This window comes from Anomalospiza imberbis, chromosome 1, assembly GCF_031753505.1.
Source record: "Anomalospiza imberbis isolate Cuckoo-Finch-1a 21T00152 chromosome 1, ASM3175350v1, whole genome shotgun sequence".
In the NCBI taxonomy this organism is placed as follows: domain Eukaryota; kingdom Metazoa; phylum Chordata; class Aves; order Passeriformes; family Viduidae; genus Anomalospiza; species Anomalospiza imberbis.
In genome coordinates, this window is record NC_089681.1 from 127,435,125 (window position 1) to 127,462,110 (window position 26,986).

At 41.6% G+C, this 26,986-nt stretch overlaps 1 protein-coding gene across 10 annotated transcripts in view; it reads right to left on the reverse strand.

Moving 5' to 3' along the window:
* Positions 1 to 26,986, reverse strand: part of DYNC1I1 (dynein cytoplasmic 1 intermediate chain 1) — a 185,288-nt gene that overhangs the window by 13,722 nt on the left and 144,580 nt on the right. For all 10 annotated transcript variants that reach the window (XM_068210672.1, XM_068210658.1, XM_068210650.1 and 7 more), the window contains 3 exons: positions 24,521 to 24,665; positions 10,754 to 10,894; positions 4,437 to 4,562 (listed from right to left, as the gene is read on the reverse strand). In XM_068210672.1, the coding sequence (XP_068066773.1) occupies positions 4,437 to 4,562; positions 10,754 to 10,894; positions 24,521 to 24,665 (412 nt within the window). The remainder of the gene's footprint in view (positions 1 to 4,436; positions 4,563 to 10,753; positions 10,895 to 24,520; positions 24,666 to 26,986) is intronic.

Below are 26,986 nucleotides of genomic sequence, written 5' to 3' on the forward strand. Positions count from 1 at the left end.
CTAAAAAGGCTTAAGGCAGTATTAACTCTGAAACCTAACAAAGTCACATAAACATCTATAGGATTCTGATTTCACTGCAAGCAAACAAGGATGGAGGTAATAACCGTACAAAGAATCCCAGGTAACTGCTTTGTTGGCAGAGCCAGTCTTCCTGGATGGTCTTGAGAAAGACATTTTCTTACTTCTCTCCAGTCCACCTATCACACTAGTTGCCTTTTAAAAGCATGACTAGAACTAACTGTCTGAAAGACTGCCAAACAGATGCAACAGTTTCTCCTGTAACCACTTTAGCAGAATAATGTACTGCATTATGCTCCTTGTGATTACAGTCTCAAATTCTGTGATACTATGCTGCAAACTTGTTTTATATTTTATTAGAATTAAATAATAAGTCATTGACTCACAGTTTCTATCTATGTACTCACAGTGCAAGCAGAATATGAAGAGATAAATGGGAAAAAAAAATAATAGAAAGTGGATGAGAAGCTGCTTCTTAAGCCAGGTAAGCAACAAACATGGTTGTTAGAGAATATTTATGACAGCAGGCACTGTGTAACATCACTGAAGCATGCACAATGGGAGCAAGCTTTCTAGAAAACATATCTGCAAAACAGACATGCAGTTAGGTGTAACTATCAATCACCTGAACATGTGAATAATCTATAGGCAGTGGTCCGTGCTCTGTTAAAATCAGCTTCTACCATACAGAAAACTTGTTGCCCAGTAAAGAAGCCGTAAGGCCACAGGAGCTAAAATATATTATACAAGCTATCACAATGATAGTATCACAACTACTATGCTAGCAGAAGTTTGAATATTTAGATCTTACAGAGACTAAAGTGTATGTATAATGATTGGTTATATGTACTAGTTTAAGATCCCACTGAAACAATCAGATTTTTATGTGTTTGGATTTTTATTTCATTTCCTAATTCACATTCTTTAAAACAGCGCTTACTGATCCACCAGAGCACATCTATATGGATTGTTTAAGTCTCCTCTCTGCTGGAATTGTGTGTGTGTAACTCCCATTAATGCTAATGGGCATAAAGCACACGCATAGAGGAGAAAATAGACCCCTCACTGTGAAAATAAATGTGTTCAGTTATTTTCAGATGTGATGCCAAAATCAAACAACTAAAAGTACACAGTCAAAGGAGACAACACTATATAGGCCTAACTGAAGTGTCACCATTATTTTTAACTCCCTGGTCATGGACCCTGCCATGTTCTTCATGTATCTGACATTTCTTCTTGTCATAAAGACCATGACTGGATAACATATCAACATGGGTCAAATCCTAAATTCTTACAAAAGTGAAAACAGCCCTGATCCCACACTTCTTACCTTCACAAAGGATGCAAGGTTAGGCTTTATGTCTTATGTTTTTCACTTAGGTCATATGTTTTTGTTTTATACCATATGGGTTAATAGCGGCAGTAAACTTTACTGCTCTCTAGGATAGTTCCTTAAAACTGTGATGAATCTATCAAAGTAAAAATTCCTACCACTTAATGTTTTCCTTAATGGTTGATAGCCTGATGTTTTCTGCTCTGATTAAAATTCACAGAGTCAATGCTGTCTAAGAAACAGGTAAGAAAAACTGTTTATCTAGCAAGGTGAAATTCAAAAATACGATGCTGTATTAAAATACAAATATAGGATTTTTTTTCTTCTGCTGGAACCAGTGCTTTATGAGTTTACAGCTGATCTATTGTGACATTTGGAACAGCCACAAATAAACAAAGGTTTTTAAAAGGGTGCAGTAGAAGTGGAGCATTAATGATTTTGGTGAATGTATTTCGGGTCTTTGTAAAGTGGCCTGCTGACTTTCTAATGCAAGTAATCACACCCATCTTCCCAAATCAGGGAGATGCACCTTCAAACAAGTGGATGCTACTGAGTTATCAGCCAGGCAGAGATGAGTTCTTCCAGTGATGAGGCCTTTTCAGAAGCTGATGTTGTAGGAGATGAGGAGAGTGATACTGCTGAAAGGTCAACTTTCACAGCTTGGTGTCAGGATTTGCAACAGTGCTGGGTCAAATAGGAAAGTTAGCTGCTGCTGGGCGCTGTATGGTCCAGCTCCCAGCCCCTTGACCCCAGCTATGTGCTCACTTGTCTACTCCCACATGAGTCATTTCATGGAGAAAAACAGCCCAAAGAAAACAAAACAAACAAACAAACAAATAAATAAATACTTCTCTACTGATCCATATTCTCTGCACAATGCGAGTGGTGACAAGCCCTTCTACCTGCACAAAAAAACTGGGCAGCAAGGGATGTGGCTAAGGATGGCTGGAAGGAGAAGAACTTTTCCTTTTAAACTGTCAGATCAGCCCTATCAGATCCCAGAATCAAACCCCTACAAAAAGGACAGTCAAAGGAGGACCCCAGCTGAGCCAAAAACTGGCCAGTGTCTGCACAGTGAAGTAATGCAAAATCCTTAAAGGCTGCCATATTTCTGTACCAGACACTTCCAAGAGAACATGCACTGGGAATCCCCCACACATCATGCCTGAGGACAGCTAACAACGGAATCTCTCATCAAAGATCTCTTTACAGACTGGCCTACAGCCTTAAGGACCCAAGAGGCTGCTACTCACTGTACATGCCCTTGGTTCCAGGCTATAGATCTGCAAAGTATTTCTGTATCTCACTTGAGGCTTTATAGTGAGAACAGTTGGGCTAGAGAATATATGAGCACCCTTCTCTTTTAAACCAGAAAAAGGCACTAACAACACAGCAGCCCCAGCAGTGCTGCAGCCCAGATGACCTCTCCCAAATTTCATGCAGGAATTACTGCAGAGACTGATACTGCCTGACTGAACCAGGCGACAAATTAGTGAGCTCCTTCATTCATTACAGAAGAGCAGGATTGGCAATGGTCTCTCAGTAGCTGCGTGGACAGACATCCATTGGTTTACTGAAGCACATGTGGAGCTGAGCTGGAGATGCTGAGGCTCTGCAAGGGCAGGGCACACAACATCCCTGAAGCAGAACTCTTTATGTAACACTGAACTGAACTCACACAAATCAATACTGCTGAATTACTCTTTTATTTTTCGAGTAATAGAAGCCTTTCTTTTTTATTTGAGTGTATCACTATGACTCATTTTGCAAGATGACGTGTTACTACACACAGGAAAGGTCAGAAACATCAATATTGCTACTTCTGCAATATCTGCAATTCCATATTTTCTTCTGGTTGAGCTTCCAGGAGTAAACAGTCCTATGAATGATTTGGTGTATGATATGCAAAAAGAGACATTTCTACAGCCTGTCTAGACTCTCAGACATGATCAGACTGTGCTGTCATCAAAGACATTTCCACAGCCAGTTGTATCACTTGAAAGACAGAATAATCATGCAAAATGAAAAATAAATAAAAACAGCTGACCTGCCAGTGTCACAGTGGAAATCTGAGCACAGTAACCTTAGACAATTTAGAGATTATGCTAACAACATGGCAAGAAGTTTCAGCAAACATTTGTGAGGAAGGGCAACTCCTGCACTAGTGAATTAAATCCAAAAAGATGAGTCATGCACAAGCAATTTTGCTATGGGCCATAAAATCACTTTATGAGAGTTACAGATAATTCTGTATGCATTCTATAATGTTTTCCTACTGTGTAGAGATGGGTATCTCAGTATCCTATCACAGATAATGATGGAAAACAAATTCTTTACATAAAATCTGATTGCTCAGAGATTCACCCTTACCTGTTCCAAGGGATTGTAATGCCGATGGAACACTTTTATACTGCATTCATCAGCAAAGAGTTAAGATTCATCACTGCCAAACACACTGCAGTTTAGATGCTTGTTATAAGATGTAGCAGGGTGAATTGAGAGCAGCCTTAGACACAGAATATGCATCCTACTATAGTCTATCACACATGCCCCTACTATCCTTCAAAATGACACCTCTCATTTCCTCCTGTTAGTACTTTTGCACATACTCAGACATATGAAGCAGTATCAAAAGAACAGATGCATTCTATGCATGTCATGCTGACAAAAACTTACAGCAGTAAGCCAGTCATAAAATAAAAGATACTGGAGTATAAAAGATTAACCCTTTAGGACCAATTTTAGAACAGCACTGCCTCTTTTTGCACCTCAATTTTTTCTGTATGTTCTTTTAACTTTTTCCAAAAGTACCCACAGGATCATTATTTAAAAACAGCTTGAAAAACACTGGAAGCTTTCAAAAGAGACTTCTCTCATGAGACTTCAACAAGTTAACTCTTTTGCAAGGTAGCTTGACGATTATCACACTGTTGGCAACCAAAATGCAATGAGGACTCCACTGAAAGAGTAAGACAGATTTCTCTCTTAAACTTGGATGTGGCAGTCTCCAGGAGTTGAGCTTGAAAACAAAACACAAAACCCTAACAAAACAAACAAACCACAAAAGAATCCCAACAGAAGATACCTCTCCAACATCATAGACCCATATGCGGCCTTCTGAATCACCAACTGCTACCTCCTTCCCAGCCTGGGCCCAGCGGACACGGTTGAGGGCAGATGCTCCTTCTATGGTGACACTGGCTGTGGGAACCTGTTGAAATAATAAGAACAGGAGGGACAATAAAATCACACTGCTTACAAACCCAGGGGTTAGTTTTGAATGTCCTGGATGAGCCCACGTCCCTCAGCATTGCTGGAAGAAGCAAACAACTCTCACTGAGGTGAGAAAAAAAGCAAAAGGTTTCATTGTTTCTTTGATGATGTGCTAAAAAGAGAGAAGAGTAAGAGATAGCTTGGAATGAACAGTAAAGGGCAGCAAGTGAAACCATGTTTTCCCCCTTAACCCTGGAAACATGCAAAACCAAATATTTTCTTCTCAAAAGTCACTAACATGACCAAGAACCAACTGAGATCAGGATTTGGCTTGAGTCCTGGACTGGCTTCTGACTCAAGCCCAGATAACCTGACAGTCAGCAGACACATCTCTGTATTCATGCTGACACATCCTTTGAATCCATACTCACCTCTGTGGCAAGATGCAGAGGTTGAAACTTAGGTATTCTATCAGAAAAGTCCTGAGGTAATCACTTTAGAGTGAGGGCATGGCAGAAGTGAGAACAGCTGAGCTGACATTTTGGAACTCCTACAATATATTCCCACAATTCTCTTTTACATCCCCAGGACATTACTTCTGTTTTAAATGGATGCTGATTCCTAAACCCCCTCCCTGCCCCAGGTCAACCAACTTAACAGGTGATCCACAAGAACACATAAAGATTCTGGTTAATGCGTGGGATGAATAAAGCAATGAACATGATCTCAAGAGAAGTATTTGTCATCTACACTGGAATGAGGGCATCAAAAGATGCTGCAGGAGGAAGGAACTCTGTGGGTGTTTGTCCCAGATAGGTGGATCACTTAGTTGATTTAGGTCACCTCATATGACAAATGATGGTAACCTGCAAGCCTACTAATGCTCCACCCAGCTGCCTTTAATAGGAGAGAACCTGCCTGAGCAAGGAGCCTGTAGCTTGGCATAACAGTCTTCCAAACAAGGCTTATTAGTTTCAGTGCCTTTTAGGTCAAGGTAAATGGGATAGGATAGCTGCAAAACAACTCCTCCACTGCATCCATCTGGTGGGAAAAGGTTTTGGTAACATCGTAAGATGACAAAGGAGTGACCCAAGATCTAGAAATGGGCATAGAATGGAGAGCAGTCCAGGTTAAAAAGAGGTAGCTGGAAAAGAACCAGAGTCCCAGCTACTCTGAGAAGAGTGACAGGTACTCCTTCTGTCCTCATTGGCAGTACAGTGCAGCAGGAGCAGGAAGAAAGCAGCTTGAAGGTCATACTAAACGCTGGTCTGAACATTCACAAACCGGCAAGGTTAACAAAACCCGTACTTTGCTGACTTCATCTCGGTTCCCTGACTGTGAGAACCGAGACAGGTCTAAAGATCCTGGAGAAAAATAATTTTAAAATTAACATTGTACAGCTCCTATGCCAGTCTCCTCCTCAGCCCTAATGCCTTCATTGTGTCACAGCAGATGAGTGACAGCAGGAAGCCAAACCTCTGCAGACTTGTTGAGACTCTTGTTGCAGCCGCAGCCCGTGCACTGCCACGCCAGCAGCTGGACAAGGACAGGGAAGCCGGGCTGCTTCCCTTGACTCTCCCCCCTGGAGGCTCCCTGCTCTCCCTCACCAACCCTGACACCAGGCTGCCAAACCTACTGGCACCTCAAGTGCAAAGATTCTGCCACAGCTAAAGCATCACCTTGGCAAAGGGCTTCACAGTAGTGTCCTGAGCCCCACAAGAGAAATGCAGGAGGATTTTGTTTGCAGAATGATGAATGATGTAGAAATAATGCTGGATACCAATCAGAAAGCAGATATCATCCTCCCCCCCTTTAGGAAGTCATTCAAATGCAAATAACTACTGGACTCATCTCCCCATTGTGCAAGGCCTAGGTCCTGTCCAAGGCAGCATTACCCAAAAAAGCTGGCATGCACTAACTCCTTGTCCTGGGTCTGTTACCTAAGAAGAGTCAATGGCCTTAAGCTGACATGGAGTCATTGATCCATTTTAAAAATCACAGCAGAAAACAAACAAGTTTTAGTGCTGTGATCATAGATTTCTGAGGAAAAAAAATCCAGACAAAGTTAATTTCTTAACATTTGGGAATGGGTTTTTTCAAACAGCTAAATGCCACATTGTAGAGGACTAAGCCACTAACCAGATAGGTTTCTCAGAAAACTGCATATCACAGATATATGTTTCATATACAAATATACAGTGTATATTTAAGGCATTGAATTTTCACAAAATCTTTCAGGAGGCTGTAATACATAACTCTAGAGCTGGGGTTTGGTTTAGGTTTTTGTTTTTGGGAGTTTACTTTTTTTGTTGTTAATACAGCATTCTTTCACTGTTCCACATAAAAATAAGCACCAATGCCACAGACACAAGACACAACCCATACTTTTTTCAAAACCCAATGTTTTTGAAAACTCCTGTTACTAATCCACAAAGCTATCCAACAGAATAAAAAGCAATACTGAAACAGTCTTTAAAAATCCAAAGAAAAAACCTTTTCTCCAGTGATATGGAGAGAAATAGAGTTAAACCATAGTATCTTAAAATAGATTTGTCTGCTCTCAGTAGTGATAGTTTAAATTACACATGCCTGTTTTAGATTTCAAGGTAAGTTTATTAATAATGGTAGTATTATGTTTTTAAAATCACATTTGAAATTCCTTATAAATTCTCTGAAGTTGGTGCTTGTCAAATTTTAAACAATTTTGAAATGAAATTTTAACAGAAAACAGATTAAGAAAGATGCAGTCAGAAAATCCTGCATGATAAGAATATAGCTTATTATTATTATTTTTATTGCCTATGTAGTGTCAAAACCTGCTTGCAAATACATCTGCTACCTGTTTCTAGATATAGACACCAACCTCACACTTTAAAAGCTAAGGTACAGCATGCAAGAAACCTGAGAAACATCTGAACAGGATATAACAGAAGAAATAAGCAACTTTTTAAGTCAGTTTCGTATCAGCTCATACATAAGACTCATCAAGCACCAAGAGATCTTCTCCAATCGTGATCAAAAATAAATGTTACAGATACATAGGTAATAAATCAGCATTTGCTATCCTGAAGCTTTTTGCAAACCTCCCTACACTGATCCATAAAAATAATATTCAGTTTGCAAAAAAATGATGGAGTAAGGATTTTTTTCTTTTCGACTTTTTTAATAGACATTTATCAGATATAAAATGTGATGATTTTCCTTGCTATTACAAAAATAATTTCTGGTATGCAGAAATAAACATGAAGTACACCAATATCCTTGCAACTTTGCAATGAGATTTTGAAAATAATTATTACACTGATTAAATCATTGGTACAGTCCAATGATCTAAGTAATTTGGTCAGAAAGCATCTAGCTCTCAGGAAAAATGTTTTCAATAAATACCGAGAGCAACGTGAGTGGAAACTCTGCTGCAATTCAAAAATGTGAAGGTAGCATATTGTAACTAAACCCAGGTGTTTTCTTAATTGATTTTCAAAATGATAACTAAATATTAATGTGGATTATTTCCCAAATTAAACAAAGCCAGGACTCATTAATAACAATCACATCTAGTTCTTACACAAAGATTTTTATCAATAGCTAGCAGTTAAACACAGTAATAGACTTGTCATTTTCTACTGTCTTCACAAATACTTTGACATCACATATCTGACATCTAAAAGTAATAACGATCTAAAAAATAGGTGTTTCAAGATCTCTTATTACAAAGGCAGAAGTGCTGACAAGGAGTTTTTCTTAGCAAATAGCTGTGCAGACTTAAACAGCATAATCAATTACAGAAATCTGGAAAATTGTTACCTAATTATGACCTACCAGATAGAGGGTAAAAGCAAACAACGATCACTTTCATTTATGATGCTCAGAACTGTTTGCAGTTCTCTCTTTCAGAGATACTTTTGTTGCTTCTCCTGCTTAGTAAAACTTCACATCTATTCAGAATCTGCCAGTTTATCATTTATATAGATTTTTTTATTTGTTTCATCACTACTCAGTAAGTAAAGCAAACTACATTTCTGTGTCCAGAGACCCAAATTTGATTTTCATAAAAACACAAAGCTCGGATACCATGGAAATAATTCCAGTCTGATCCTTGCATGACAGCTGATTTTGACCTCTCAGAACGGAAATAATGTATGAAATCAGGGGGTGGCCTTGCATGCAGAATAAAAGCAGGATGAAGCTTGAAATTATTTTTTTTTTTGATGTTCCTATATATTTATATGTAAACACACTGAAAGCAGTAGCGGTTTGCTATGTACAGCTTTATTATTGATGGGAATGGGATCAAGCAGTCCAGACTAATTTTTTGGACAGAAATTATGGTCTCCTTGAGTAAAATGGCAAAACATCAGTTGATTTAAATTTCAGCCCTGGTACTTGGGGGGAAAGTTTTTTTTTTGTTTTGTTTTGTTTTTTTTTTTTTTCTCAAAATGCTGGGTTTTATGCTCTGTGTTTAAGCCTGCATTAATGAGAACACCTGAAGGGTATGTCCCTCCCTTCCCAAAATAAATTCTTAGGAGACTCCTCCTGAATATCCTCCAGCTGTATGTGCTCTAATTAAAAAGGCTGCACTGCTTCCTGCTCAGAGCACTTCAAAAGGCCTCACTGCTCCCCTTGACAATGCAGTGCCCGGTGCTGGTTCCTCTTACCTGTCCATGCTTATTTATGGCAAGCAACACTCACTGGAAGCCATAAACTGCGCCCATATTTTACTCTGACTGAAACGCATAGCAGGTTTATGTGAAAGGTATATTAATGATCCAACTAATCTTAAAAAAAAATTAATTAAAAATAGGGTGTAAGGAGGAAAATACTGCCACTTGCTCTTCCATCTTCTCTTTTTGGGACGTAAAAAGAAACTCGCCAGCTAATATGTGGCCTTCTATTTTTTTATAGTCTGTTTGTTCTTAGTTTTACATTGCATTAAGTAAAAACAAGGAAGACTTAGTGTGTGGAAAAATACTTCAATTTTTGTGCTCCAAACTGATTACTGGCCATCTAAGATTGACCTCAGGTCATGATAGGTTTTCTGAAAATCATTTTTGGGTGAAACTCAAATCCAGAAAAAACAGTATCAATTTAAGCCTCTGGTGATTTTAAAGATTTGAAATAATAAGAGGAGAAACCCGAGGTTTGGCACATTTAGAAAGATACTTTTAAAAAACCCACAGTATTTATCAGTCTCAATCTTTGCTAAAAGTGCTCTGATTAATCCTTTCTCACCACTGAAATTCAAAGGCGAGACCTTTCCTTTCCAATGGTCCCCACTATTTAGGTAATAACGGTGAAAAGAAAAGGTAGTTATTTTGCATTTTTACCTTTAAGTTCCACAAGAAAGTTTAAACACAAAAAAGGGTGAGGGTGTAAAGCCCCGAATAACACGCGAGAGATACCCTGTGCTTTAGAAGACTGAAGCAGGGTACCCAGCGACTCAAAGGCAGGATGTGAGGGGAGAGGCAGGGGCGCACGCTTGGTTTCTGATCCGCTGGAGGCACTGGCACGGGGCTTCCAAGTTACAGTGGCCCGAGAATGTGGCGCGGAGGATAATAAATTCAGAGGGAGAGGAAGTCTCGCAGTCCAACACGAGCCCGGTCCCCGCTGGCAGTCAGTGGCGGCGTGGCCGGGCTGCCAAGGTGTGACCCCCTGGGTTTGGGCCGGAATCGCAAACCTGGCTCTTGGAGAGTCAGAAACGGGGCGAGGGGACCAAAAAAAAAAAAAAACAAAACCTGCAGAACGGGCGCGGTTTAAAAGAACACCTTAAAATAACAGAGGGGAAGGAGCCTCCTCCCCGAGCCGGCACCGCGGCATTTAATTGCGTTGGCTTTCTGCCGGGGGTGCCGGAGTCGGCCCTCCCGCCCCTGACAGGTACCGAGCGCACCAGCCCCGCCGCAGGGGAGGCAGCGAGGGAGGCGGGAGGGAGGGAAGGAGGGACGGGGACGGGCGGGCGCCCCCGGCAGCGGGACCTGCCCTCCCTTACCCTGCCCTCCCCGCCGCGCCCCGGGGCGCGGGCGGCGGCCGACGCCGGGTTGTCCCCGCCCCGAGGGAGCGCGGCGCCCCTCGGAGCCCCGGCGGGGAGGATGGCGAGGGGTGCCCGGCACTGCCGGCCCTCACAGGGTTAAGGTCTCGCCCGGCGCCCCGCTGCCCGCCCGCCCGCGCCTTCCCACCGCCGCCGAGCCGCCTCACCTCGGTGTCGTTATTCAGGTTCCACAGATCCAGGCGCCCCATCCCGTCCACGCAGGCGAAGAGCGCGGGATGCACTGGCGACCACATGACATCGTAGACATAGTCGGCATTGTCTTCAAAGGAGTAGAGCGGCTTGTTGTGCTGTAAAGCAGAGAGCGGCATGAAGACTTCGTGGCGCTAGTGCTGCCTGGGGCTGTCTGGCGAGTCTAATTAAAAACTTTGCACATTTACAAAGTGTCATAAAACTTCCCCAGATGAAAGGTCCTCCGCGAAGGGCGGGACTGTACTTTAATGGGGCAACAACAACTGTCCGGTGGGATAAATGAGATGCCCGGTGTGAGGGATGTGGGACGCGCGGATGACGGGGCGGGGAGAGCGCCCGCTCCCGCTCCCGCTCCCGGCCGGCACCCCGGCGGCGGGAGGGGGTGCGGAAGGCGATGCGGGAGGCAGCGGGCACGGACCACCGCTCCCGCCCGAGCCAGGCGCGCCGGCGGAGGCTCCGATAAGGATCGTGGGAGCGGCGGGAGCAGCGCGGCGCCTCCGCGGCCCCCCGCGCACCGCGGGCGGCGCCTGACACCTAGCGGCGGGCGGCGGCAGCGCACCCGCCCCGCCGCCTCGGGCTCCCCGCGCCCGGAGCGCTCCGGAGGGAAGGGAGGGAGGGAGGGAAGGGAGGGAGGGAGGGAGGGAGGCAGCTCCGGAGGGAGGGAAGGCTGTCATCTGCAGCAGGCGGGGAGTCGGAGGGAAGTTAGGAAGTACACCAGAAATAAAGTGTAATTGTCCCTCATGAATTATTCATCGCATCTGGCTTGTCTTTAATTTTTGCATAATGGCTTCGCTAATCCCCGATCAATTAATGGAAAATGAAATTTGAATGATAATGAAAACTCCAGAGATGAAAGAAATTAAGTATTCTCATGGCTTATGACAGAAATCTAAACAATGGGACTTCTCCGAGGGTCTCCCTGAGTGCCTCCCTCCTCCTGCCGTCTCCCTGGCGAGCGCGGCCCGGCGGGACGGGCGCCCGCGGTCCCCCGGCCCCGGGAAATGCGGCACCACTGAGCGAGCCGTGTAAGTGTCCAGGTCGCACACGTAGCACATCTCGGTTAGGTCTCCCTGGAATGCACCCTCCTGCATTTTACAAAGGAAGCGTTGTCCGGAGTGTCTCAGTGACCAATTGTAATTATTACATAGCTTTCCTCTTGTATATTATTAATTTAAAGTGATAATGCAGTCGGTTTGACGTCTATTTACAGACGGGTCCTTGCTAGTTTTGGTTTTGGTCCTCTTGCACCCCACGTTGCTTGGATGGATGTTGGGGCTGGAAGCACTGCAGGGTCAGCACATGGGACAGGTGTGTGTCCATCTCTATGCTGCCATGTCTCTGAGTATTGGTGTGGTGTATTGCTGTTGCAGCACTGTATTGTAAACAGTTCTGTAATATTTCTGGCCACCACAGGTATCACAAAAAATTACTGGAAGTGTTCAGAGATTTAATTACATTACTCTGTCATTTGAAAACATACTGAAAATACATACATTCCAGAGGCTGGGTTTTTCACTGCTTGAATTAATGAAAGATGCTTTGATTACAGGACCGGGTCTCAAATTTTCATAACTGGCCTAATGGTTTTTGTCCATTTCTTAAGACTAGCAAACATTTTGTGTAACAATGAAATGAAATCAGAGCTTGACCTTATTACCTTGAATTTGTACATTTTAATTTCTTTTCCTGGGCTGGAGTTTTGCAAAAGAAAATGAAAAATTACAAAAAATATTTTAGTTCCTGAAGAAAGTCTTTTTGTCCAAACACGTGTCTGCTTACTGTATTATTAGTGGAGTTACTTATATGTGTTAATGGAATTATTTATCCTGTGCTAAGCTTTTCCAGGGTTTAGGGCCAAATGAACACCAAACTTTTGAAGAGGCAGAGGTATTTAATAGGAAATTTCAAAGTGAATCTTCACAACTCTGAGCTAGGAAATAGTATTTAGAAAGAGCTACATGGATTCCCAATGCTGCACTGTGGATTTTCACTGAAAACATCTAATTTAGGTTCAGATATATCAAGTGTATAAATCCTGGTGGGCATTGAAGATAGTAATACGCCAAAAGAAAAAGAAATCTCGTCAACTGCTAGATGAATGGTATTTTTCTTATTCTTATATATGGGAAAAGTACTGCATATATAGCACTTTAACATTTAATGTCATGGGAGAAGTGACAAAATTCCACAGAAGTTACGGGCCTATTAAGATATCAATCAATCCAGGACAGATTCCAATCAGCATTTCCTTTTTGTTAGCATATCAAAACTTGTTTTGATCTTGAGTGTGGCACTTTTTAAATGGTTTTTGTAGTTCTGTTACATTATTTTCCACTTCATGCCTAAAGACCAAGGCATTAGAAGGAAGGGTCAGGAGATTTGGTGCTAGTCTATATCTTGCTGTACACATGTTGTGTAGTCTCTGGGAAATAGCTTTAGCTGATGTGCCTCTGTTTCCCTGTTATCAAAATAAAAACACTTTCAAGGTGCTGGGATTTGAGGTGAAAAGCCTCAAATACCAAAAATGAAATGCCTTTACCGTAACAGTGGAAATATTCAGTCAGTTAGGAAGTCAGAGGGAAAGTGTGGACAACAGGAATAATACGGCTTTTGAGAAAGAGCTCAGACATGCAAGGAATGACACACAAATTAATGGAGCAGAATAGGGTGTAGGGCACTGCAAAGAAATAAGAAATTGCAAGATTGTGAGCAGCCCAACCAAAAGGCAAGATGAGCTGCTGTGTGGCTGGGAAATCAGGGAGAAATCATATGGCAGAAATCAGGCAGTGGCAGTGAGGCTGTGTTACACCTTCATACTGCCCCCAATATCACTGTCCTCTCAGCTTGACTAGCTGCCAGTGAAAAAAGAGAAAGTATTTCCCATACTGTCTTTTTTTCTTGTACTGTTTAACCAGAAAAGAACACAACAACTGCATATGGTCCATCTTGCTTCATGTCCTGTCTCCAATACTAACAGCGACTGGCCTTTTTAAAAGTTGCCATTTCATCCTGGTCTGAGAGCAGTTATGTCGATTTCATTGTGAAGACTCCATTTCTGAGTTTAGGTGTGTGTATAAATGTTCACAGGACTTCCTTATTGCGAGCTTGCTTCCTTACTATGGGCCCAGGCCTGCAGATCTTGTAATGCAACAGTTTATGAGTAAGAACCTCTACCAACTGCTTCTAGAAAACGCTGAAATGTGGAACCATGTAAAGGTCACTTTAAAGCAGTTTTAAATGACCAAAACTTCAGACCTACACAATCCATAACTAACATATGGCTATTATTATAAAAACAACTGAAATTTAAACTTGATGAGCTTTCATTCTTAAATATCAACCCACTCTGTTATTCTATAGAACAGAAGAAATAGTTTAAAGTAGTATCTTCAGAAAAACTTGGGCCAAATCTACTTACTACTGAAAAAGAAGAATGTAGGGTGAAAATACGGCCCTAAAAATCAATGGAGTTTTGCCATTGATTCCAAAAGGACATGCTTTGAGTGTTTAATGGAAAAAGCAAAAAGTCATTTCCAAGATATGTGGGTTTTCTTCTCATTTATTTAAATATGTTATCAATCATTTATCCTCAGTGTTTGTATAGAGGCATTGTTTAAGAGGACAATGAAGAGTGAACATTTTATGTACCTGTTGGCTGTCTAGGAAGTAAGACTTGTCTATGAAATAAGAAGCTCACCTAAATAAATTCTACACATTTATATAAAAGAGGGGTTTTTTTTTAAACATATAAATTTGTCCAGTCTATTCCACTTATTTGCATAGAATTTTCTTTAATCCATGAGGCGCCACACATGAAGTAGCTAATTATCCATATAAAGGAATGTATACATATACACAGGTTTTAACTAGCATCTGACTTCTAAAAAGCCATGGAAAAAAACTCTTGGCTTTGCCCATTTCATGAAACAAGCATTTTTTTGCATGTTGCCATAATTTCTGTGGGTTCCAGCTCCACTTAAAGGTACTTTCCTAGACTGTACTTTCAGCAGTACAGATGTGTGGTGACACCACACACTCTGCTGTCTCCACTTCTTTCTTTCTACTCAGTTGTCGTCCATTCTAAAGGTGGTAAGCCGAACACCATACTTCTGGCTCTCACCATATTCACAACAGCCATCACTATTGTGCAGTACTTGCAGGTTGATTCAAGCTGATTTTGTTTCTCTAGGTGTGCAACAAATACGACAGATTCATTAGCCCTTGGCATAGAAACTTTCTGAACAAGCTAAAGCTGTTTGTTTAGGCTCAAGCTCAGGCTTTCAGGCACTTGGAAAGAGCAGAGCCAGAGTGGTCCTGAGCAGTGTCTGTTCCTCTGTTTGGCCCTTGAACAAACCAGGGAACAGGAGTTGGGAATGAGATGAACTTTACAGAACCTTCAACCCAAACCATTCTGTGATTCTCTGAACTTGGTCCCTGTGAGATGAAGTATTCTATAAATAGTCTTTATTGATTAAAAAAAAAAACCCAAAACCACAATGTGCAAAATGGTGTCAAAGAAAGACATTTCTTTCATCAGGGATAACACATAGGGAAGGTACAATCTTCTGTCTTTCTTTAAAGTGAGTGCTGCAGTGTCACACTGATTAGATGATGTGAAAGAAGTTGGGACAGGGAACAGCTTGTGGAACTTCTGCTCAGGAGAGGATCTGAGCTTGTCCAGTGTTTTATAGGCCCAGTCTTCTCCATCTTGAAAGAGACCTCAATATTTTGCTGAATCCAGGCTCATTGTTTCCCTTCTGATGGTGCCACTTAACCAGGACAACTCAAAACATGCAGAAAGCATAGCAGAAACTAAAAGCTGCTGGGAATATTGACTCAAATACTCATCAAATTGGCTCTACTCTGGTCTTGACCTTTCTCCCTTCAATGGTGTCCTTCTTGGGACACCAGCTATTAGCTGTTTAGGGTTACTTGTCCCTACCTCTTATGGTGAGGAGTTCAGTCTTCTGCTCTGTATAAGGCTCTACTGCTCTTGTAAGCCTTCATGTTCTCTCTTTGTATGGAGTCAAAGAGGCCCTGGTTTTCATTCAGACTGACTGATCTCCACAGGAATTTTGCCAGTTCTGGACTACCACGTTTCTCCCAAATCTGTTTTCTAATAGTTACAGTGATCTAGGATTATCCAGTAGCTCCTGCTTGGATGCTATACTTGTGGGCCTTGACTTAATTCAGTTTATGCTCATTTTTAAAAGTTACAGCATTCCCAGGAACTGTTACTAGATGTCATAAATCAGAAGGCAGTATACAGGTACATCCCTGATGGCTCAGCAAAGCCTGTCTGCATTCTCCACAAAGGGTATCATTATCCTACAGGCCCCAGTCCTATACAACTCACAACTTGTAGCCTGCTCCACCTTTTCCAAGACTAGCCAGACCTTCAAAGAATGGCAACGGGAAGGCAACAGGGTCATGCTCAGCTTTAGCCACCCAGTGTCACTGGCAAACTGAGGTACCCTGAACTGAGTCACAAAGTCCTTTACCTGCCTTAAAATTCCTTCTGGCCGTCAGTTTCAGTGCTGGATTGCAGATCCACTGGCACTCAAAGAACATTTCACTGGGCTATGACCTATCTGTATGTTGTGTCATCTCACTCTCAGATAACTACTAGGTCGCTGAATCAAGTCTAAACTGACTTGATTGGCAAGATAACAGGCTTAAGTTTTAGACTCAGTAGCAACAGGGGGAAAGAAATGACTGTGGAAATGATCCCTACACTTTTCACAACCCTTTTGTTTAAGTGCTGTAGTGTTGTTACACTGATTGGGCTTTGGCATTCTAAAAGTTGCAGACAGACAAAGCAGAAAACTGTTCACTTTTAGAAATTATTGTTCTTGTAGAGATGCTGAAACTGTTGCCTTTCTTAATTGTCAGTAATAAAAGAAAGTCCAATATTTTTGCATAAACATGTTGGAATTATTACGGATAGAGGAGGGGACAAGGGTAAGACTGGAAGGAAAGGGGCTATGAGAGCAGACCAAGTCTGGAGATAACCTGATGATTACATATTTGTGGTTTCCTTCAAAGTCAAAGCGCCACAAGTGAGTATAAAAGTAGGAAGCAAAGGAAAAAAGGTTTAATGATTGGCACAGGCAGTTTTAATGAGAACTGATCTTAATGTCTAATACTATGGTATGAAGAAAAAATAAAAGAACTTGGAAAGTCAGACAGCACTTGTCTTTTAAGAGCATCAGAAATTCAAAGAGCAGAGCTTTGAAATCTGTGCACATAGCCTGGAAGCTAGTTTTACTGACAGGTAAACTCCTTATGTGGTTAATCCTTCTTAACTCTTTAAGTACTCAGCAGAGGTGCAACACATTCTGACTGTGCTGCTCTACTTCCAAAGTTCTCTTCTACCATGCCTTTCCATCTACCCAATGGAAAAAGATCTTTTTATTTTCTAAAGAAAAAAAAAGAAAAACAGAAAGCATGGCATGTTTCTTTACCACGGCATATTAGCTGAGGAACTATTTTCAGTGAGTTTGATATAAATGTGCATTACTTGATGCCTATGTAAATTTAAATTATTTAAATTATTTGCTTGCAATGGATGAACTTTAAAAACATCAGAATGTATGTAAGGCAGACTGGCTTACAGTGTTTCCCAGCTCACTTTTATCCCTAGTTCCTGCTGGCCAGGCTGGTGTATTATTGTTTTTTTCATTTTAGATCATCCAGTTTAATTCCTAATCTGGAGCCCCTCTTAGTCCACAATTACAAGAGTTGTGCCTATGGGTTTCCACTCTGTGAGGTTTAATATTCTCTGCTTCATTCACCCACATCAAACTGGAGGCAAGTGCAGACAGAAACACTGGAAAAGCCCATACAGGTATCTGCTATTTGTTCTGTATTTCCTCAGACTGCTCACTTCATCGCTAAATGATAATCAAGTTTTCCACCTTTTATCTAAAACACGCTGTAAGCAGGACAATACTTTTTCCTAAACTACTAACTATGCATTTGTGTCATAAGACTTATTTAAAAATAGTATTGTTTTCTTTTGGAATTTCTACCTACTTCTAAAAATGGCTCAATTTCTTTTAAGAATCTTAAAACACTATAAAAGTCCTACTGTCCTTGTCTAGCAAACTGATTCATAGTTTCTGTAGTTCATACTCCTGCCTTTATATTACTGTATTCCTGGATTATTTTTCAGAGAAGCTCTTGAGGGACTTGCTGAAAATTATAAGCAAGGCATGTTGATGGAAGAATCACCAAATCCTGGTCAGAGGAAACACAGAGTGAAACGCTGAAGGGCAGATTTTGTCTTCTACCTTCAGCTGTCACTCCCTGTTTATGTCCCACATATGGATGGGACAAGGAAGCAGAGCTGGAGAGTGACTGAGATGATTTGGGAGAAGCTGGATCGGTGCACTAGTGCTTTCCTGTCATGCAGGAGAGGCAGTGCCACGCACCGAGGTCCTGCACGTACCTCTTCTGGGGTCAGTGGCACTGTCTCCCTGTTTCAGGCCTCAAGTTGTTAAAGAGAGGTAGTTTAGCTCAAATTGCAAGGAGAGGAGTGGGATAATGTAGCTGCGGTTTGGTTGGGTCCCACCCCTGTGATTCTGACAGGAACATTCAGTATGAGGCCCCTGAAAATTCAATTTTTCTTTTTAATGGAAAACTCTGCTTCATGGCAGGGTACCTGGCCCAGCCTTGCGTGTGTACTCAGCGATTGCCAGGCTTTCAGGTGACCCTGCTGCTGCAGTTCAGCTGCCAGGAAGCTGGAGCACAAGGAGCACTGCAGGATGGCTGACACAGCCTGATGTTACAGCACTGTCTGCTAAACAGTCAAGATTAGTATTTGTAGCTGCTGCCACCAGGATGCCCACAGAGCTTTCACGGGTCAGCAAGCAATGATTTTGAGGCTAATTATTACTGAAGACAACTTCATCTTGTAGGACTTTGAACAGAGTTCCTTTTCTTTTTTACTGATAATAAAAGTCTCTCACGTGGCAGAGAAAGGATGGCTGCCTGAAGCAGGTGGGAGAAAATTTCCATTAGGGAAGAAGTCCTGGGCTTTATATACTGATAATTGTCCTGAAATGCTTCACTATTCCATGCAAGCTTGATCCTCCAGTGTAATTCTGCAACAGAACTGTCAGTGGGAGGTTTGCATTTTGATTTCAGGGAAAAAAGGAGTGATGACTTTGTTTTGCACAGATTATATAAGCTCCTGAAATCCAATTCTGCTTTCCATGTGCAAATAGAGCTTTCACTGCTACAGCTGGATTTATATTAGGATTTTCTGAAATACAGTTTAGCCCACTGAGTTTTTAAAACTCAGTATTTTAGGTGTTTTATTTGTGTGTGTGCCATTGTTCACTAAATGTATCACAAAGAAGCACCATGTTTCATGTCAGTAAATTAAGTACGTTGGCCAGCTGATGAATATTTTCCTAACACTTATCAAATATGGCTACAAAGGCAACTGAAATAATGAGAAGTATTTCAAGTGAAGAACTTGGGACTCATTTCAAGCCACCTGACTTCACTTTGGTTATGCTCTTTAAAATTACCTAGAAAATACCCTTTTTTTTTTTTTTTTTCTTAATAGCTGGATGAGAGCCAGACCTCTGGCTCCAGAGGTAAAGGGCAAAACCTAAAAAAATCCTGTCTGAACAGGCAACTCCACCCTCTTCCCCAAGTCAGCTTGGCCTTCTGACAGAAAGTGTGCTCTGAAGCAAATTCATTCATTGCCTTGTTTTTGGATCAAGCTCAAAATTCTGAACTCACACCACAGAGAGACCATTTCCATGAAATCCCAGCATGCCATTTTATCACTCTTTGTCATTCTCTATAATCAAATAAAATTAACATTTGGACAGTGATTAATCAAATTAATCATTTTAATTGCTTTTATCAAAGAGAAAAGAAGGAGCTTTGTGTGGTAATCTATCTGTGAGGGAGACCATTCTAGTCAGGTATCCAAAATAAGAGGAATGAAATTGTCCCTTGAGATAGACATTTGAGCCCCACCAAAATCAGTCAGAGGGAGGAATAGTAAAGGATTCCACAGCATTCTGGCTGCAAATCAAGGTGCATATGTACATGTGCATGTGTTATGGGATAAAGAGGCTGATTCCTTCCTGGTAGTGGTTTGGGAGAAGACAGGATAAGAAGAAAGACTTGGGAGCTCAAAAGTGCTGACATGTCTGCCAGTTTAGATATGGCCTGAGGCTGCCCAGATGCAAGAAAGCCACCAAAAGCTACAGCAACTGATCCTCTGCCAGACTTGGGCTCCTGCACAGACAGTGGTGGGCAGGAATGGTGGGCAGGAAGAGATGTCTAACGTATGCTGTACGGTTATTTCTTTCCAGTGGCTGCATAAGAAACCAAAGTGTGAAAGCTCTACATAATAAAAGATCCAGGATGATCCAACTTCATATGAAGAATCATCTAAAATGCCTTACAGGATTATATGAGAAGATATGGGCCAAAGGTGACCATCAAGCAGTGCTCTGGTTCATTCTGCAACACCCTTTTCCATTACAGTAAATTTGATCTATTACGTGGATCTGATCAGATCCCATCAGCAAGGCTTCTGGGAAGGGCAGAGGTACCTGACTATAGGAACACCACCACCACCACCACCACCACATGCTTCTTTGCATTTTTCTAGAGGTAGGCTTCAGCTGGACCTTGAAGGAGATGGTGTTCAACTCTAGGCCAAATGAAAACCAGTGGAGTCTGAAGTTATATGCCGATAGGAAGGTATGACAGGTAAAGTAATTTGCTCCAAGAGACAGAAGGACTGGGTCATACCCAGGTTGCTGACAAGCACAGGGGCATAAGATATTCAAGGTGAGATGCATAAGATATTCAAGGTGAGATGCTGACAAGCACAGGGGCATAAGATATTCAAGAGATGTATGTGAAGGCACATAGCACAGAAATGGGAATGTTTGCTGTTTAAAATGTGGTTTCTCAAAAAAGCTCAACAGTCTGGAACAACACAGCATACCAGAAGAGAAGAGCAGCATGTGAAGAGCATGAGAAAAAAATAAAAGACAAAGGAGAGGGATGAGGAAGGCACTACCACTGATGCACATACTAGTAAAGCAAAACTGAGCATAGACACACAATGGGTAGTCTGCACTGAGGGCACACATGACCTCTGGCTCCATTAGACCCTGTATGTGGTGGCCCTACTATAAGTCTGCTCAGCTCTGAAGCTCCTTCTGATTTTGGCATTAATACCACTACTTAAACATTAGGCAGAGGGAGACAAGCATGGATGGGGATACAGCAATGTTGTTACAGTTATTCCAATCTCTGCCCATCTAAGCATGACTTAGGCATAGGTACAAGAGGAGAAAACTAGTCATTAGCACCTCTCCTCAGTGGAAGGATGAGCTAAAGAAGGCATGTGAAGGATGAAAAAGCTAACAGAATCCAGCTCTCTGTCCAGACCCTTATTAACTCTCTTAGCAGTAAACAAGCCATCTCCTAGGCTTTAGCTGAAACCAGCTTATGTTTTGCTATGTTCTAGCAATTCCAAGACAGCTTCCATCTCTTGACACAATATCAAAAAATTTGCTCTCCAAACAGCAATTGCTGTAATAATAACAATACTTACATTTCATTATTTAACCTCATGCTATTCATTCATGAGGATTAGTGTTTAATTAATTAACAACACTTAGCATTTCCACTTAGCACTTTACCTCTTCAAAGCATCATACCAACATTACCTAATTAAGGGCAGAGCTCCACAGACACTTCACATCGGGACTTCCCTTTGACAGTTCTGCATCTAAGACTTGCTCACATGGTGTAGCATGAATTCAAGCTGAAAGCCCTATTAACTTCATCAGGAACCAGGTAATGCCGTGGTTATCAAGTAACTGTCTTTGCAAATTCTGTTTCTTTTTCTGTTGCTTCTGGTTGCTTGCCATTCACACAGGGATCTAATTTTTGGCTAATGTGATGGATGATAAAATGAACCTTGTGTTAGCGTTATCTACAAAACGCTCATTCATCCGCTAGTGAAAATCTTATTCGCAGTCACCTGGTTGAACTGCCTTTAGCTAGAAAATGTGTTAACCACAAAAACATTATAAAATGTAAAGCGAGAGTTTTTAAGGGAGATGGTGCTTTCAATCCATCAGTCAAATGCCTGCTATGAAAGTGCCTTTCTTGTAAGCACCCCAGGATGCTACACAACATCAATAGACAATATAAACACAAAGCTTTTATGGTTCACTTTACAATTGGACATTGACTCTGAACCTGTGAAACAGAAAGGAATTGAATTTCATGACCAAAGAGGAAAATGTGCACAGGATTAAGTAGACAACGCTGGTATAAGCAGGAAAGCAATATGGCTTTGGATGCTGATAGGGAGATTAAATTTACAAATAAGAAACTAAAGGAATAAACCAGTTTTGACTAAAATCTTGTTAGCTAGCAGAAGCACTTAATACTTTATATCAATCCACTATTTTTTTTTCAGAGCCCACTGATTGACTGAGCCTAGACTATGAGAACTGAACAAAGAGAGCCTTAAATATGTAGTAGCTCCAGCCAAGAAAATTATTCAGACAATATGGAAATAAACTTCTGATGCAGTTGAATGGGGAGAAAAAGAAAACATTCATCACAATTCAAGAACATGTCTAGTGTCTCAGAGAATGTTTTCACAGGGCAGTGGCTGGCAGGGCAGCAGCCTGGGGCTGCTGCTGCTGCTCAAACCTGCTCCAGAAGAAAGTGAGTGATCCAAAACAGCAATGCAGCTTCCAGCTCTGAGCTGTGCTGTGGTGTGTCACATGTACATCACAGCTCACCCAGCTTGGTCAAACAGCTTTCTCAGGAAGCCCCTCTTGCCAGATGAGCCACAGCTTGATAGATATCAGAAATTTAAATGGTTTGGTTCTTTGAAAACTGATTTTCTTGAACAAAATCAGACCCACCATTCTGGCACTGAAATATTCCACAAGGATAACAGTGTATTACTATCTGCAGCATCTTTGTGCCCAAAATGTGCTGTGTTAGTGTTACTAGTTACTTCTAAAATCCCAAGAGTTTAAAATAAAATTCAGGCTTTATTATCCCTTAATGCAATTTCATTTAAGCTACAGATGAATGAGACCCTTATTACTATATTCAGCCTCAAGATGACACCTAAATACCAATCCAAGACTTTTCTGTACATGTGTGATTGGAATTCAATACTTGCCTTTCACCTTCCCTGCTCTCTCCACAAATTCTTCGCCCCTTACGCAACTTCAGCATTCCCTTGCTCCCCAGGGAAGTCACCACTGCCCAGGACTCCCTTGCGTCACACACCAAATAGCCTATCTAGCCCCAGTGAGCCAACATCTGAGCTGTCCTGCAGCCTTTTCTGAAGTTTACCACCTAGGAACCATCTCAGACCCATTCCAGCCTGCCCATGTCCACTCCTCTGGATTACCTTTGCATTGGTTAAGGCTGGGTCTAGTGATGTATATAGTTACATGTGAATTAGGTAAATCATGCACCTTTCTCATTATGAGTTTCCTGAAGTGTAATGCTCAAGACAAAACCAACAGCTGTGGTCATTGCTGATTAGGAAAAGATACCTGTTAATTAGCACACACATTGGATCAGGCCATTAACAAAAGCATTGGGAAGCTGCTACGGAAGCTGATTCAAGTTACCATCTAGGTAACTGCTTCTTTTTCCAGCACAAGGCTGTCACATGAGCCCTTCTGACCACTTTTATATTTACATTTGCTGTGCATCTGCTCTAGCATCTCCAAGCCCTGATGTCTTGGAGGAACACATGCTGAGATACTTCCTGACTGTGGTCAGCTTCCAGTACGGGAACTCTGCCGGGTGCAGCTCAAGATGTGAACCAAATGCAGACATAAAACTAACTTGGTTAAGGCAATAACCTGACATTTGGAAGGCAGTTCTCTACTCTGGTGTATAAAAAAATAAATTTAGATTACTAAATCTAAATAATCTAAAATAAATTTAGATTATAATTAGGATTTTACATCTCATTGTCCTGTTTCACTCAGCCTGTATGATAAATCAGGTTGGTCTGTTTAGTCTGTCCCATGGAGTGTTGGGGTTTCAAAGTTTCACAGGACTGTGCCATTTCTCCTGTTCTGCTGCTCTCTCTGAAAGAGGTCATGGACAGACAGCCACAGAGTAGTCAGCAACAGATCCCTGGTGGTCATGAATGTAAGTTCCAGCATCTACTTCCTACCTGCTTCCAGTGTCTAATGTCATTGTGACATTTTATACCTTTTGGCTATCACAGCCTCCTCCAGCAGTGAATTTCACAAGTGATATTGATTGCACTTAGTTGTACATGCACTTCTTCTGTTGCTTCATCAGAGGAAAGTGTTCCTGCTCCTGCACCACCACGGTGCATAGTATTAGCCTTGCAATTTAGCCTGCACAGGGAGTACCGAATGGATTGTTTGATGGCTGGGAGTACAAGACATCCTCATCTCCTTGCCTTGTGAAACTGCTCAGCACTAGGTTAATACTGAAATGAAGGCCTGCTAAAGGGCAAGGTATGCTCCAGGGCAAATATGATTGAGAGTTATTACACTAGCTATATATTTTACTTACAATTCTATCACTATGCTCATTCTAACCATAGCTTTTCAATTAATTGGTTCTTAGTACTTGATAGACAGTATTAAAATATTTCTGACAACAGCATTTTCACAAGTAGAATTACTTGTCCCAGCCCAGCTTGGATTTCTTACCTTTGTGGTCCACAATTTCACTGTCCAGTCAAATGATGATGTGACAAAGAGATGGGAAAAGTCTATTGGACCCACTGCCATATGACAATTGATTCCTGTGACAGGTCCTTGGTGGCCTTCAAAAATTTCACCAATGCCAGCTTTACTGCAGGAAGAAGAAGGATTTACATGCAGAGAGTGATTTACCACCTAGTGTTTTAACATAACTTTTCGTTATTGTTAAGGTCCTGTTTCCTTTTAAAGTTCTATTTAACCTGCAAGTCTGTCTCCTTCTGCTAAGGACTTTGCCTGCAGAGGTTTACTCTAGTGGGCAAAATTAATGCTCAGAATCAAGCACAGGGAGAATTTCTTTTACTTCTGAAGACTTATCTTACTGACTTCTACATACACTGTCTACTCCTGTAGATTGAAATAACATTTCTGTATAATTATAAAATTCTAAATTGTAATTATACTATAGCTTATGCCTCTGACTAAGCCATTATCACAAGGAATAACCATTAAAATAAAAATGCAGATATGTTAATGACTTATCATGGGCAATTCTTTTTCTCTTAAATATCTAAGATAACTTTTCACAGCAGTCAATCAAGTCACTAGAAAGCAAATGATTTTTCACAAAAAGTGAAGTAACTGATCCTGTGATCAGGTATCATATAGTCATTACTTTGAACAAGGGGAGATGTGCATTTCATCAGCCAGAGGCTGGAATAGCTATTAGGAAGGAAAAGTACAATGCTGTGTAAGAGACAATGTGCACAGTTTTCTTTTTCCTGGAAGCAAATGATGCCCGATCAGTTGTCAGTGCTGTCTCACAGAGTACACAGAAAAGGGAATAAAGGAATTAGCCTTTTAGCTAGATTATAGAAAAATTACAGGTGGAAGAATATACATTAAAAATAGCCACAGCTCTGATGAGCCTGTCAGCCCTGTGCCAGTGGGAGATATGGAGCTGTGCCAGAGGAAACTGGTCCCTCATCCAGCTGGTGCAGTGTCCCCTCACCTCTCCTGTGTGGACAGTGTGGCCTCACTTATGTTCCCCTGCCAGACCTTGCAGCATGTGCTGGAGCAGGGGCTGAGACCTGCAGTGCTGGATACAAAGGACACCTCTTATTTTATCCCAGCTATCTGCCACGTAGTCAGTGGGGTAAGGGGAGTTCTGGAGCACTGAGAACATCCTGGGTGTCTGCTGTGCTTTGACACACCTTTTTCCAGAATGACATATGGCTCTTCACTGTGCTGGGCTGAAGGACACAGAAGCATCTGGAAGTAAACCAGGGATAGCAAAAAGCTCCAGGAAAGACAGGCAGGAGCAGAAGAGCTTTTGTCAATGGTCAGTAGAAAGGTTCTAAAAAGATGTGCTAAAAAGAGGATCTGGCACCTTCTTCCTCTTGTGAGGAACAAACCAGGCAAGTCTGAAAGTTCAGAAGTGAGAAATGTCCTTGGGCATACTTCATTCATCCAAGCAGCCTAACACTCATTCAAACCATGAGCTGCCACACAGCCTATCAGGATATGCCTAAATAGACACAATTTTGCAACACTGTCAGCGGTCAGGCTAAAAAAAAAAAATTTAAAATAAAAAAAAACATTGAATAAAACATATGTAAAACAGTGTTTATAAAACACTTGGGATGTGTAATAGAAGCCTTACAGTCTTAAACCACTGTATCAATGTCTTTTTGGTCAACATAAACTCAGAATATGATCAAATATGAATTCAGAGAACATTGCGTACCACTGGCAGGGATGAGTTCCAAGTCTGTCAGTGGAAAACCAGGGTTTTGTTCTTTACAAAAGCCTTTCAAGTTTCCCAGAGATAAAACTACTACTGGAAGCTAATAGAGAACACTAGCATCCTGCAGGTTTGCAGGGTGCCAAACAAGGAACTTGCAGTATCAAACTACAGCCTGGGTTATATTATGCGTGACCACAGTGTGAGAGAGCACAGGATTCTCTAGAACCCATGTGGCACACTGTGACTGCATCTGTGTTATTAAAGGAACCAGGCCCATGGTGGCTTTTCTCTGATTTATCCCTGTGGAGACTGAAGATGGAGTTGAGAATGGTAAAAAATAAAACAGATTACCATCTGGTATTTGGTTTAGGCTGGATTATCCTGCAACAGAAATGTGTCCTATGGCTTCATCTGACCTGTGTAGACATAGACACCTACATCTCAGCTAGGTGTATAAACCTGTACACAGCTGTGTAAACCTTCATCTCATCTCATCTCATCTCATCTCATCTCATCTCATCTCATCTGTGAGAAAGAGGCATTTCTGAGTGCCCAGCCATCTTCTCTCCAGGCACACAACTGAAAAAGGTAAAGGAGGTCAACCTAAGAGTAATCATTGCTCCCCACCAGCTACACAGGGAGCCTGGGGTAACTGCCCCAGTATAACAGGCTGTAGCAAAGATGCTCGAAGTTGGGGAGCTCCTGTGCTAGTCACAGGAACAGTACAG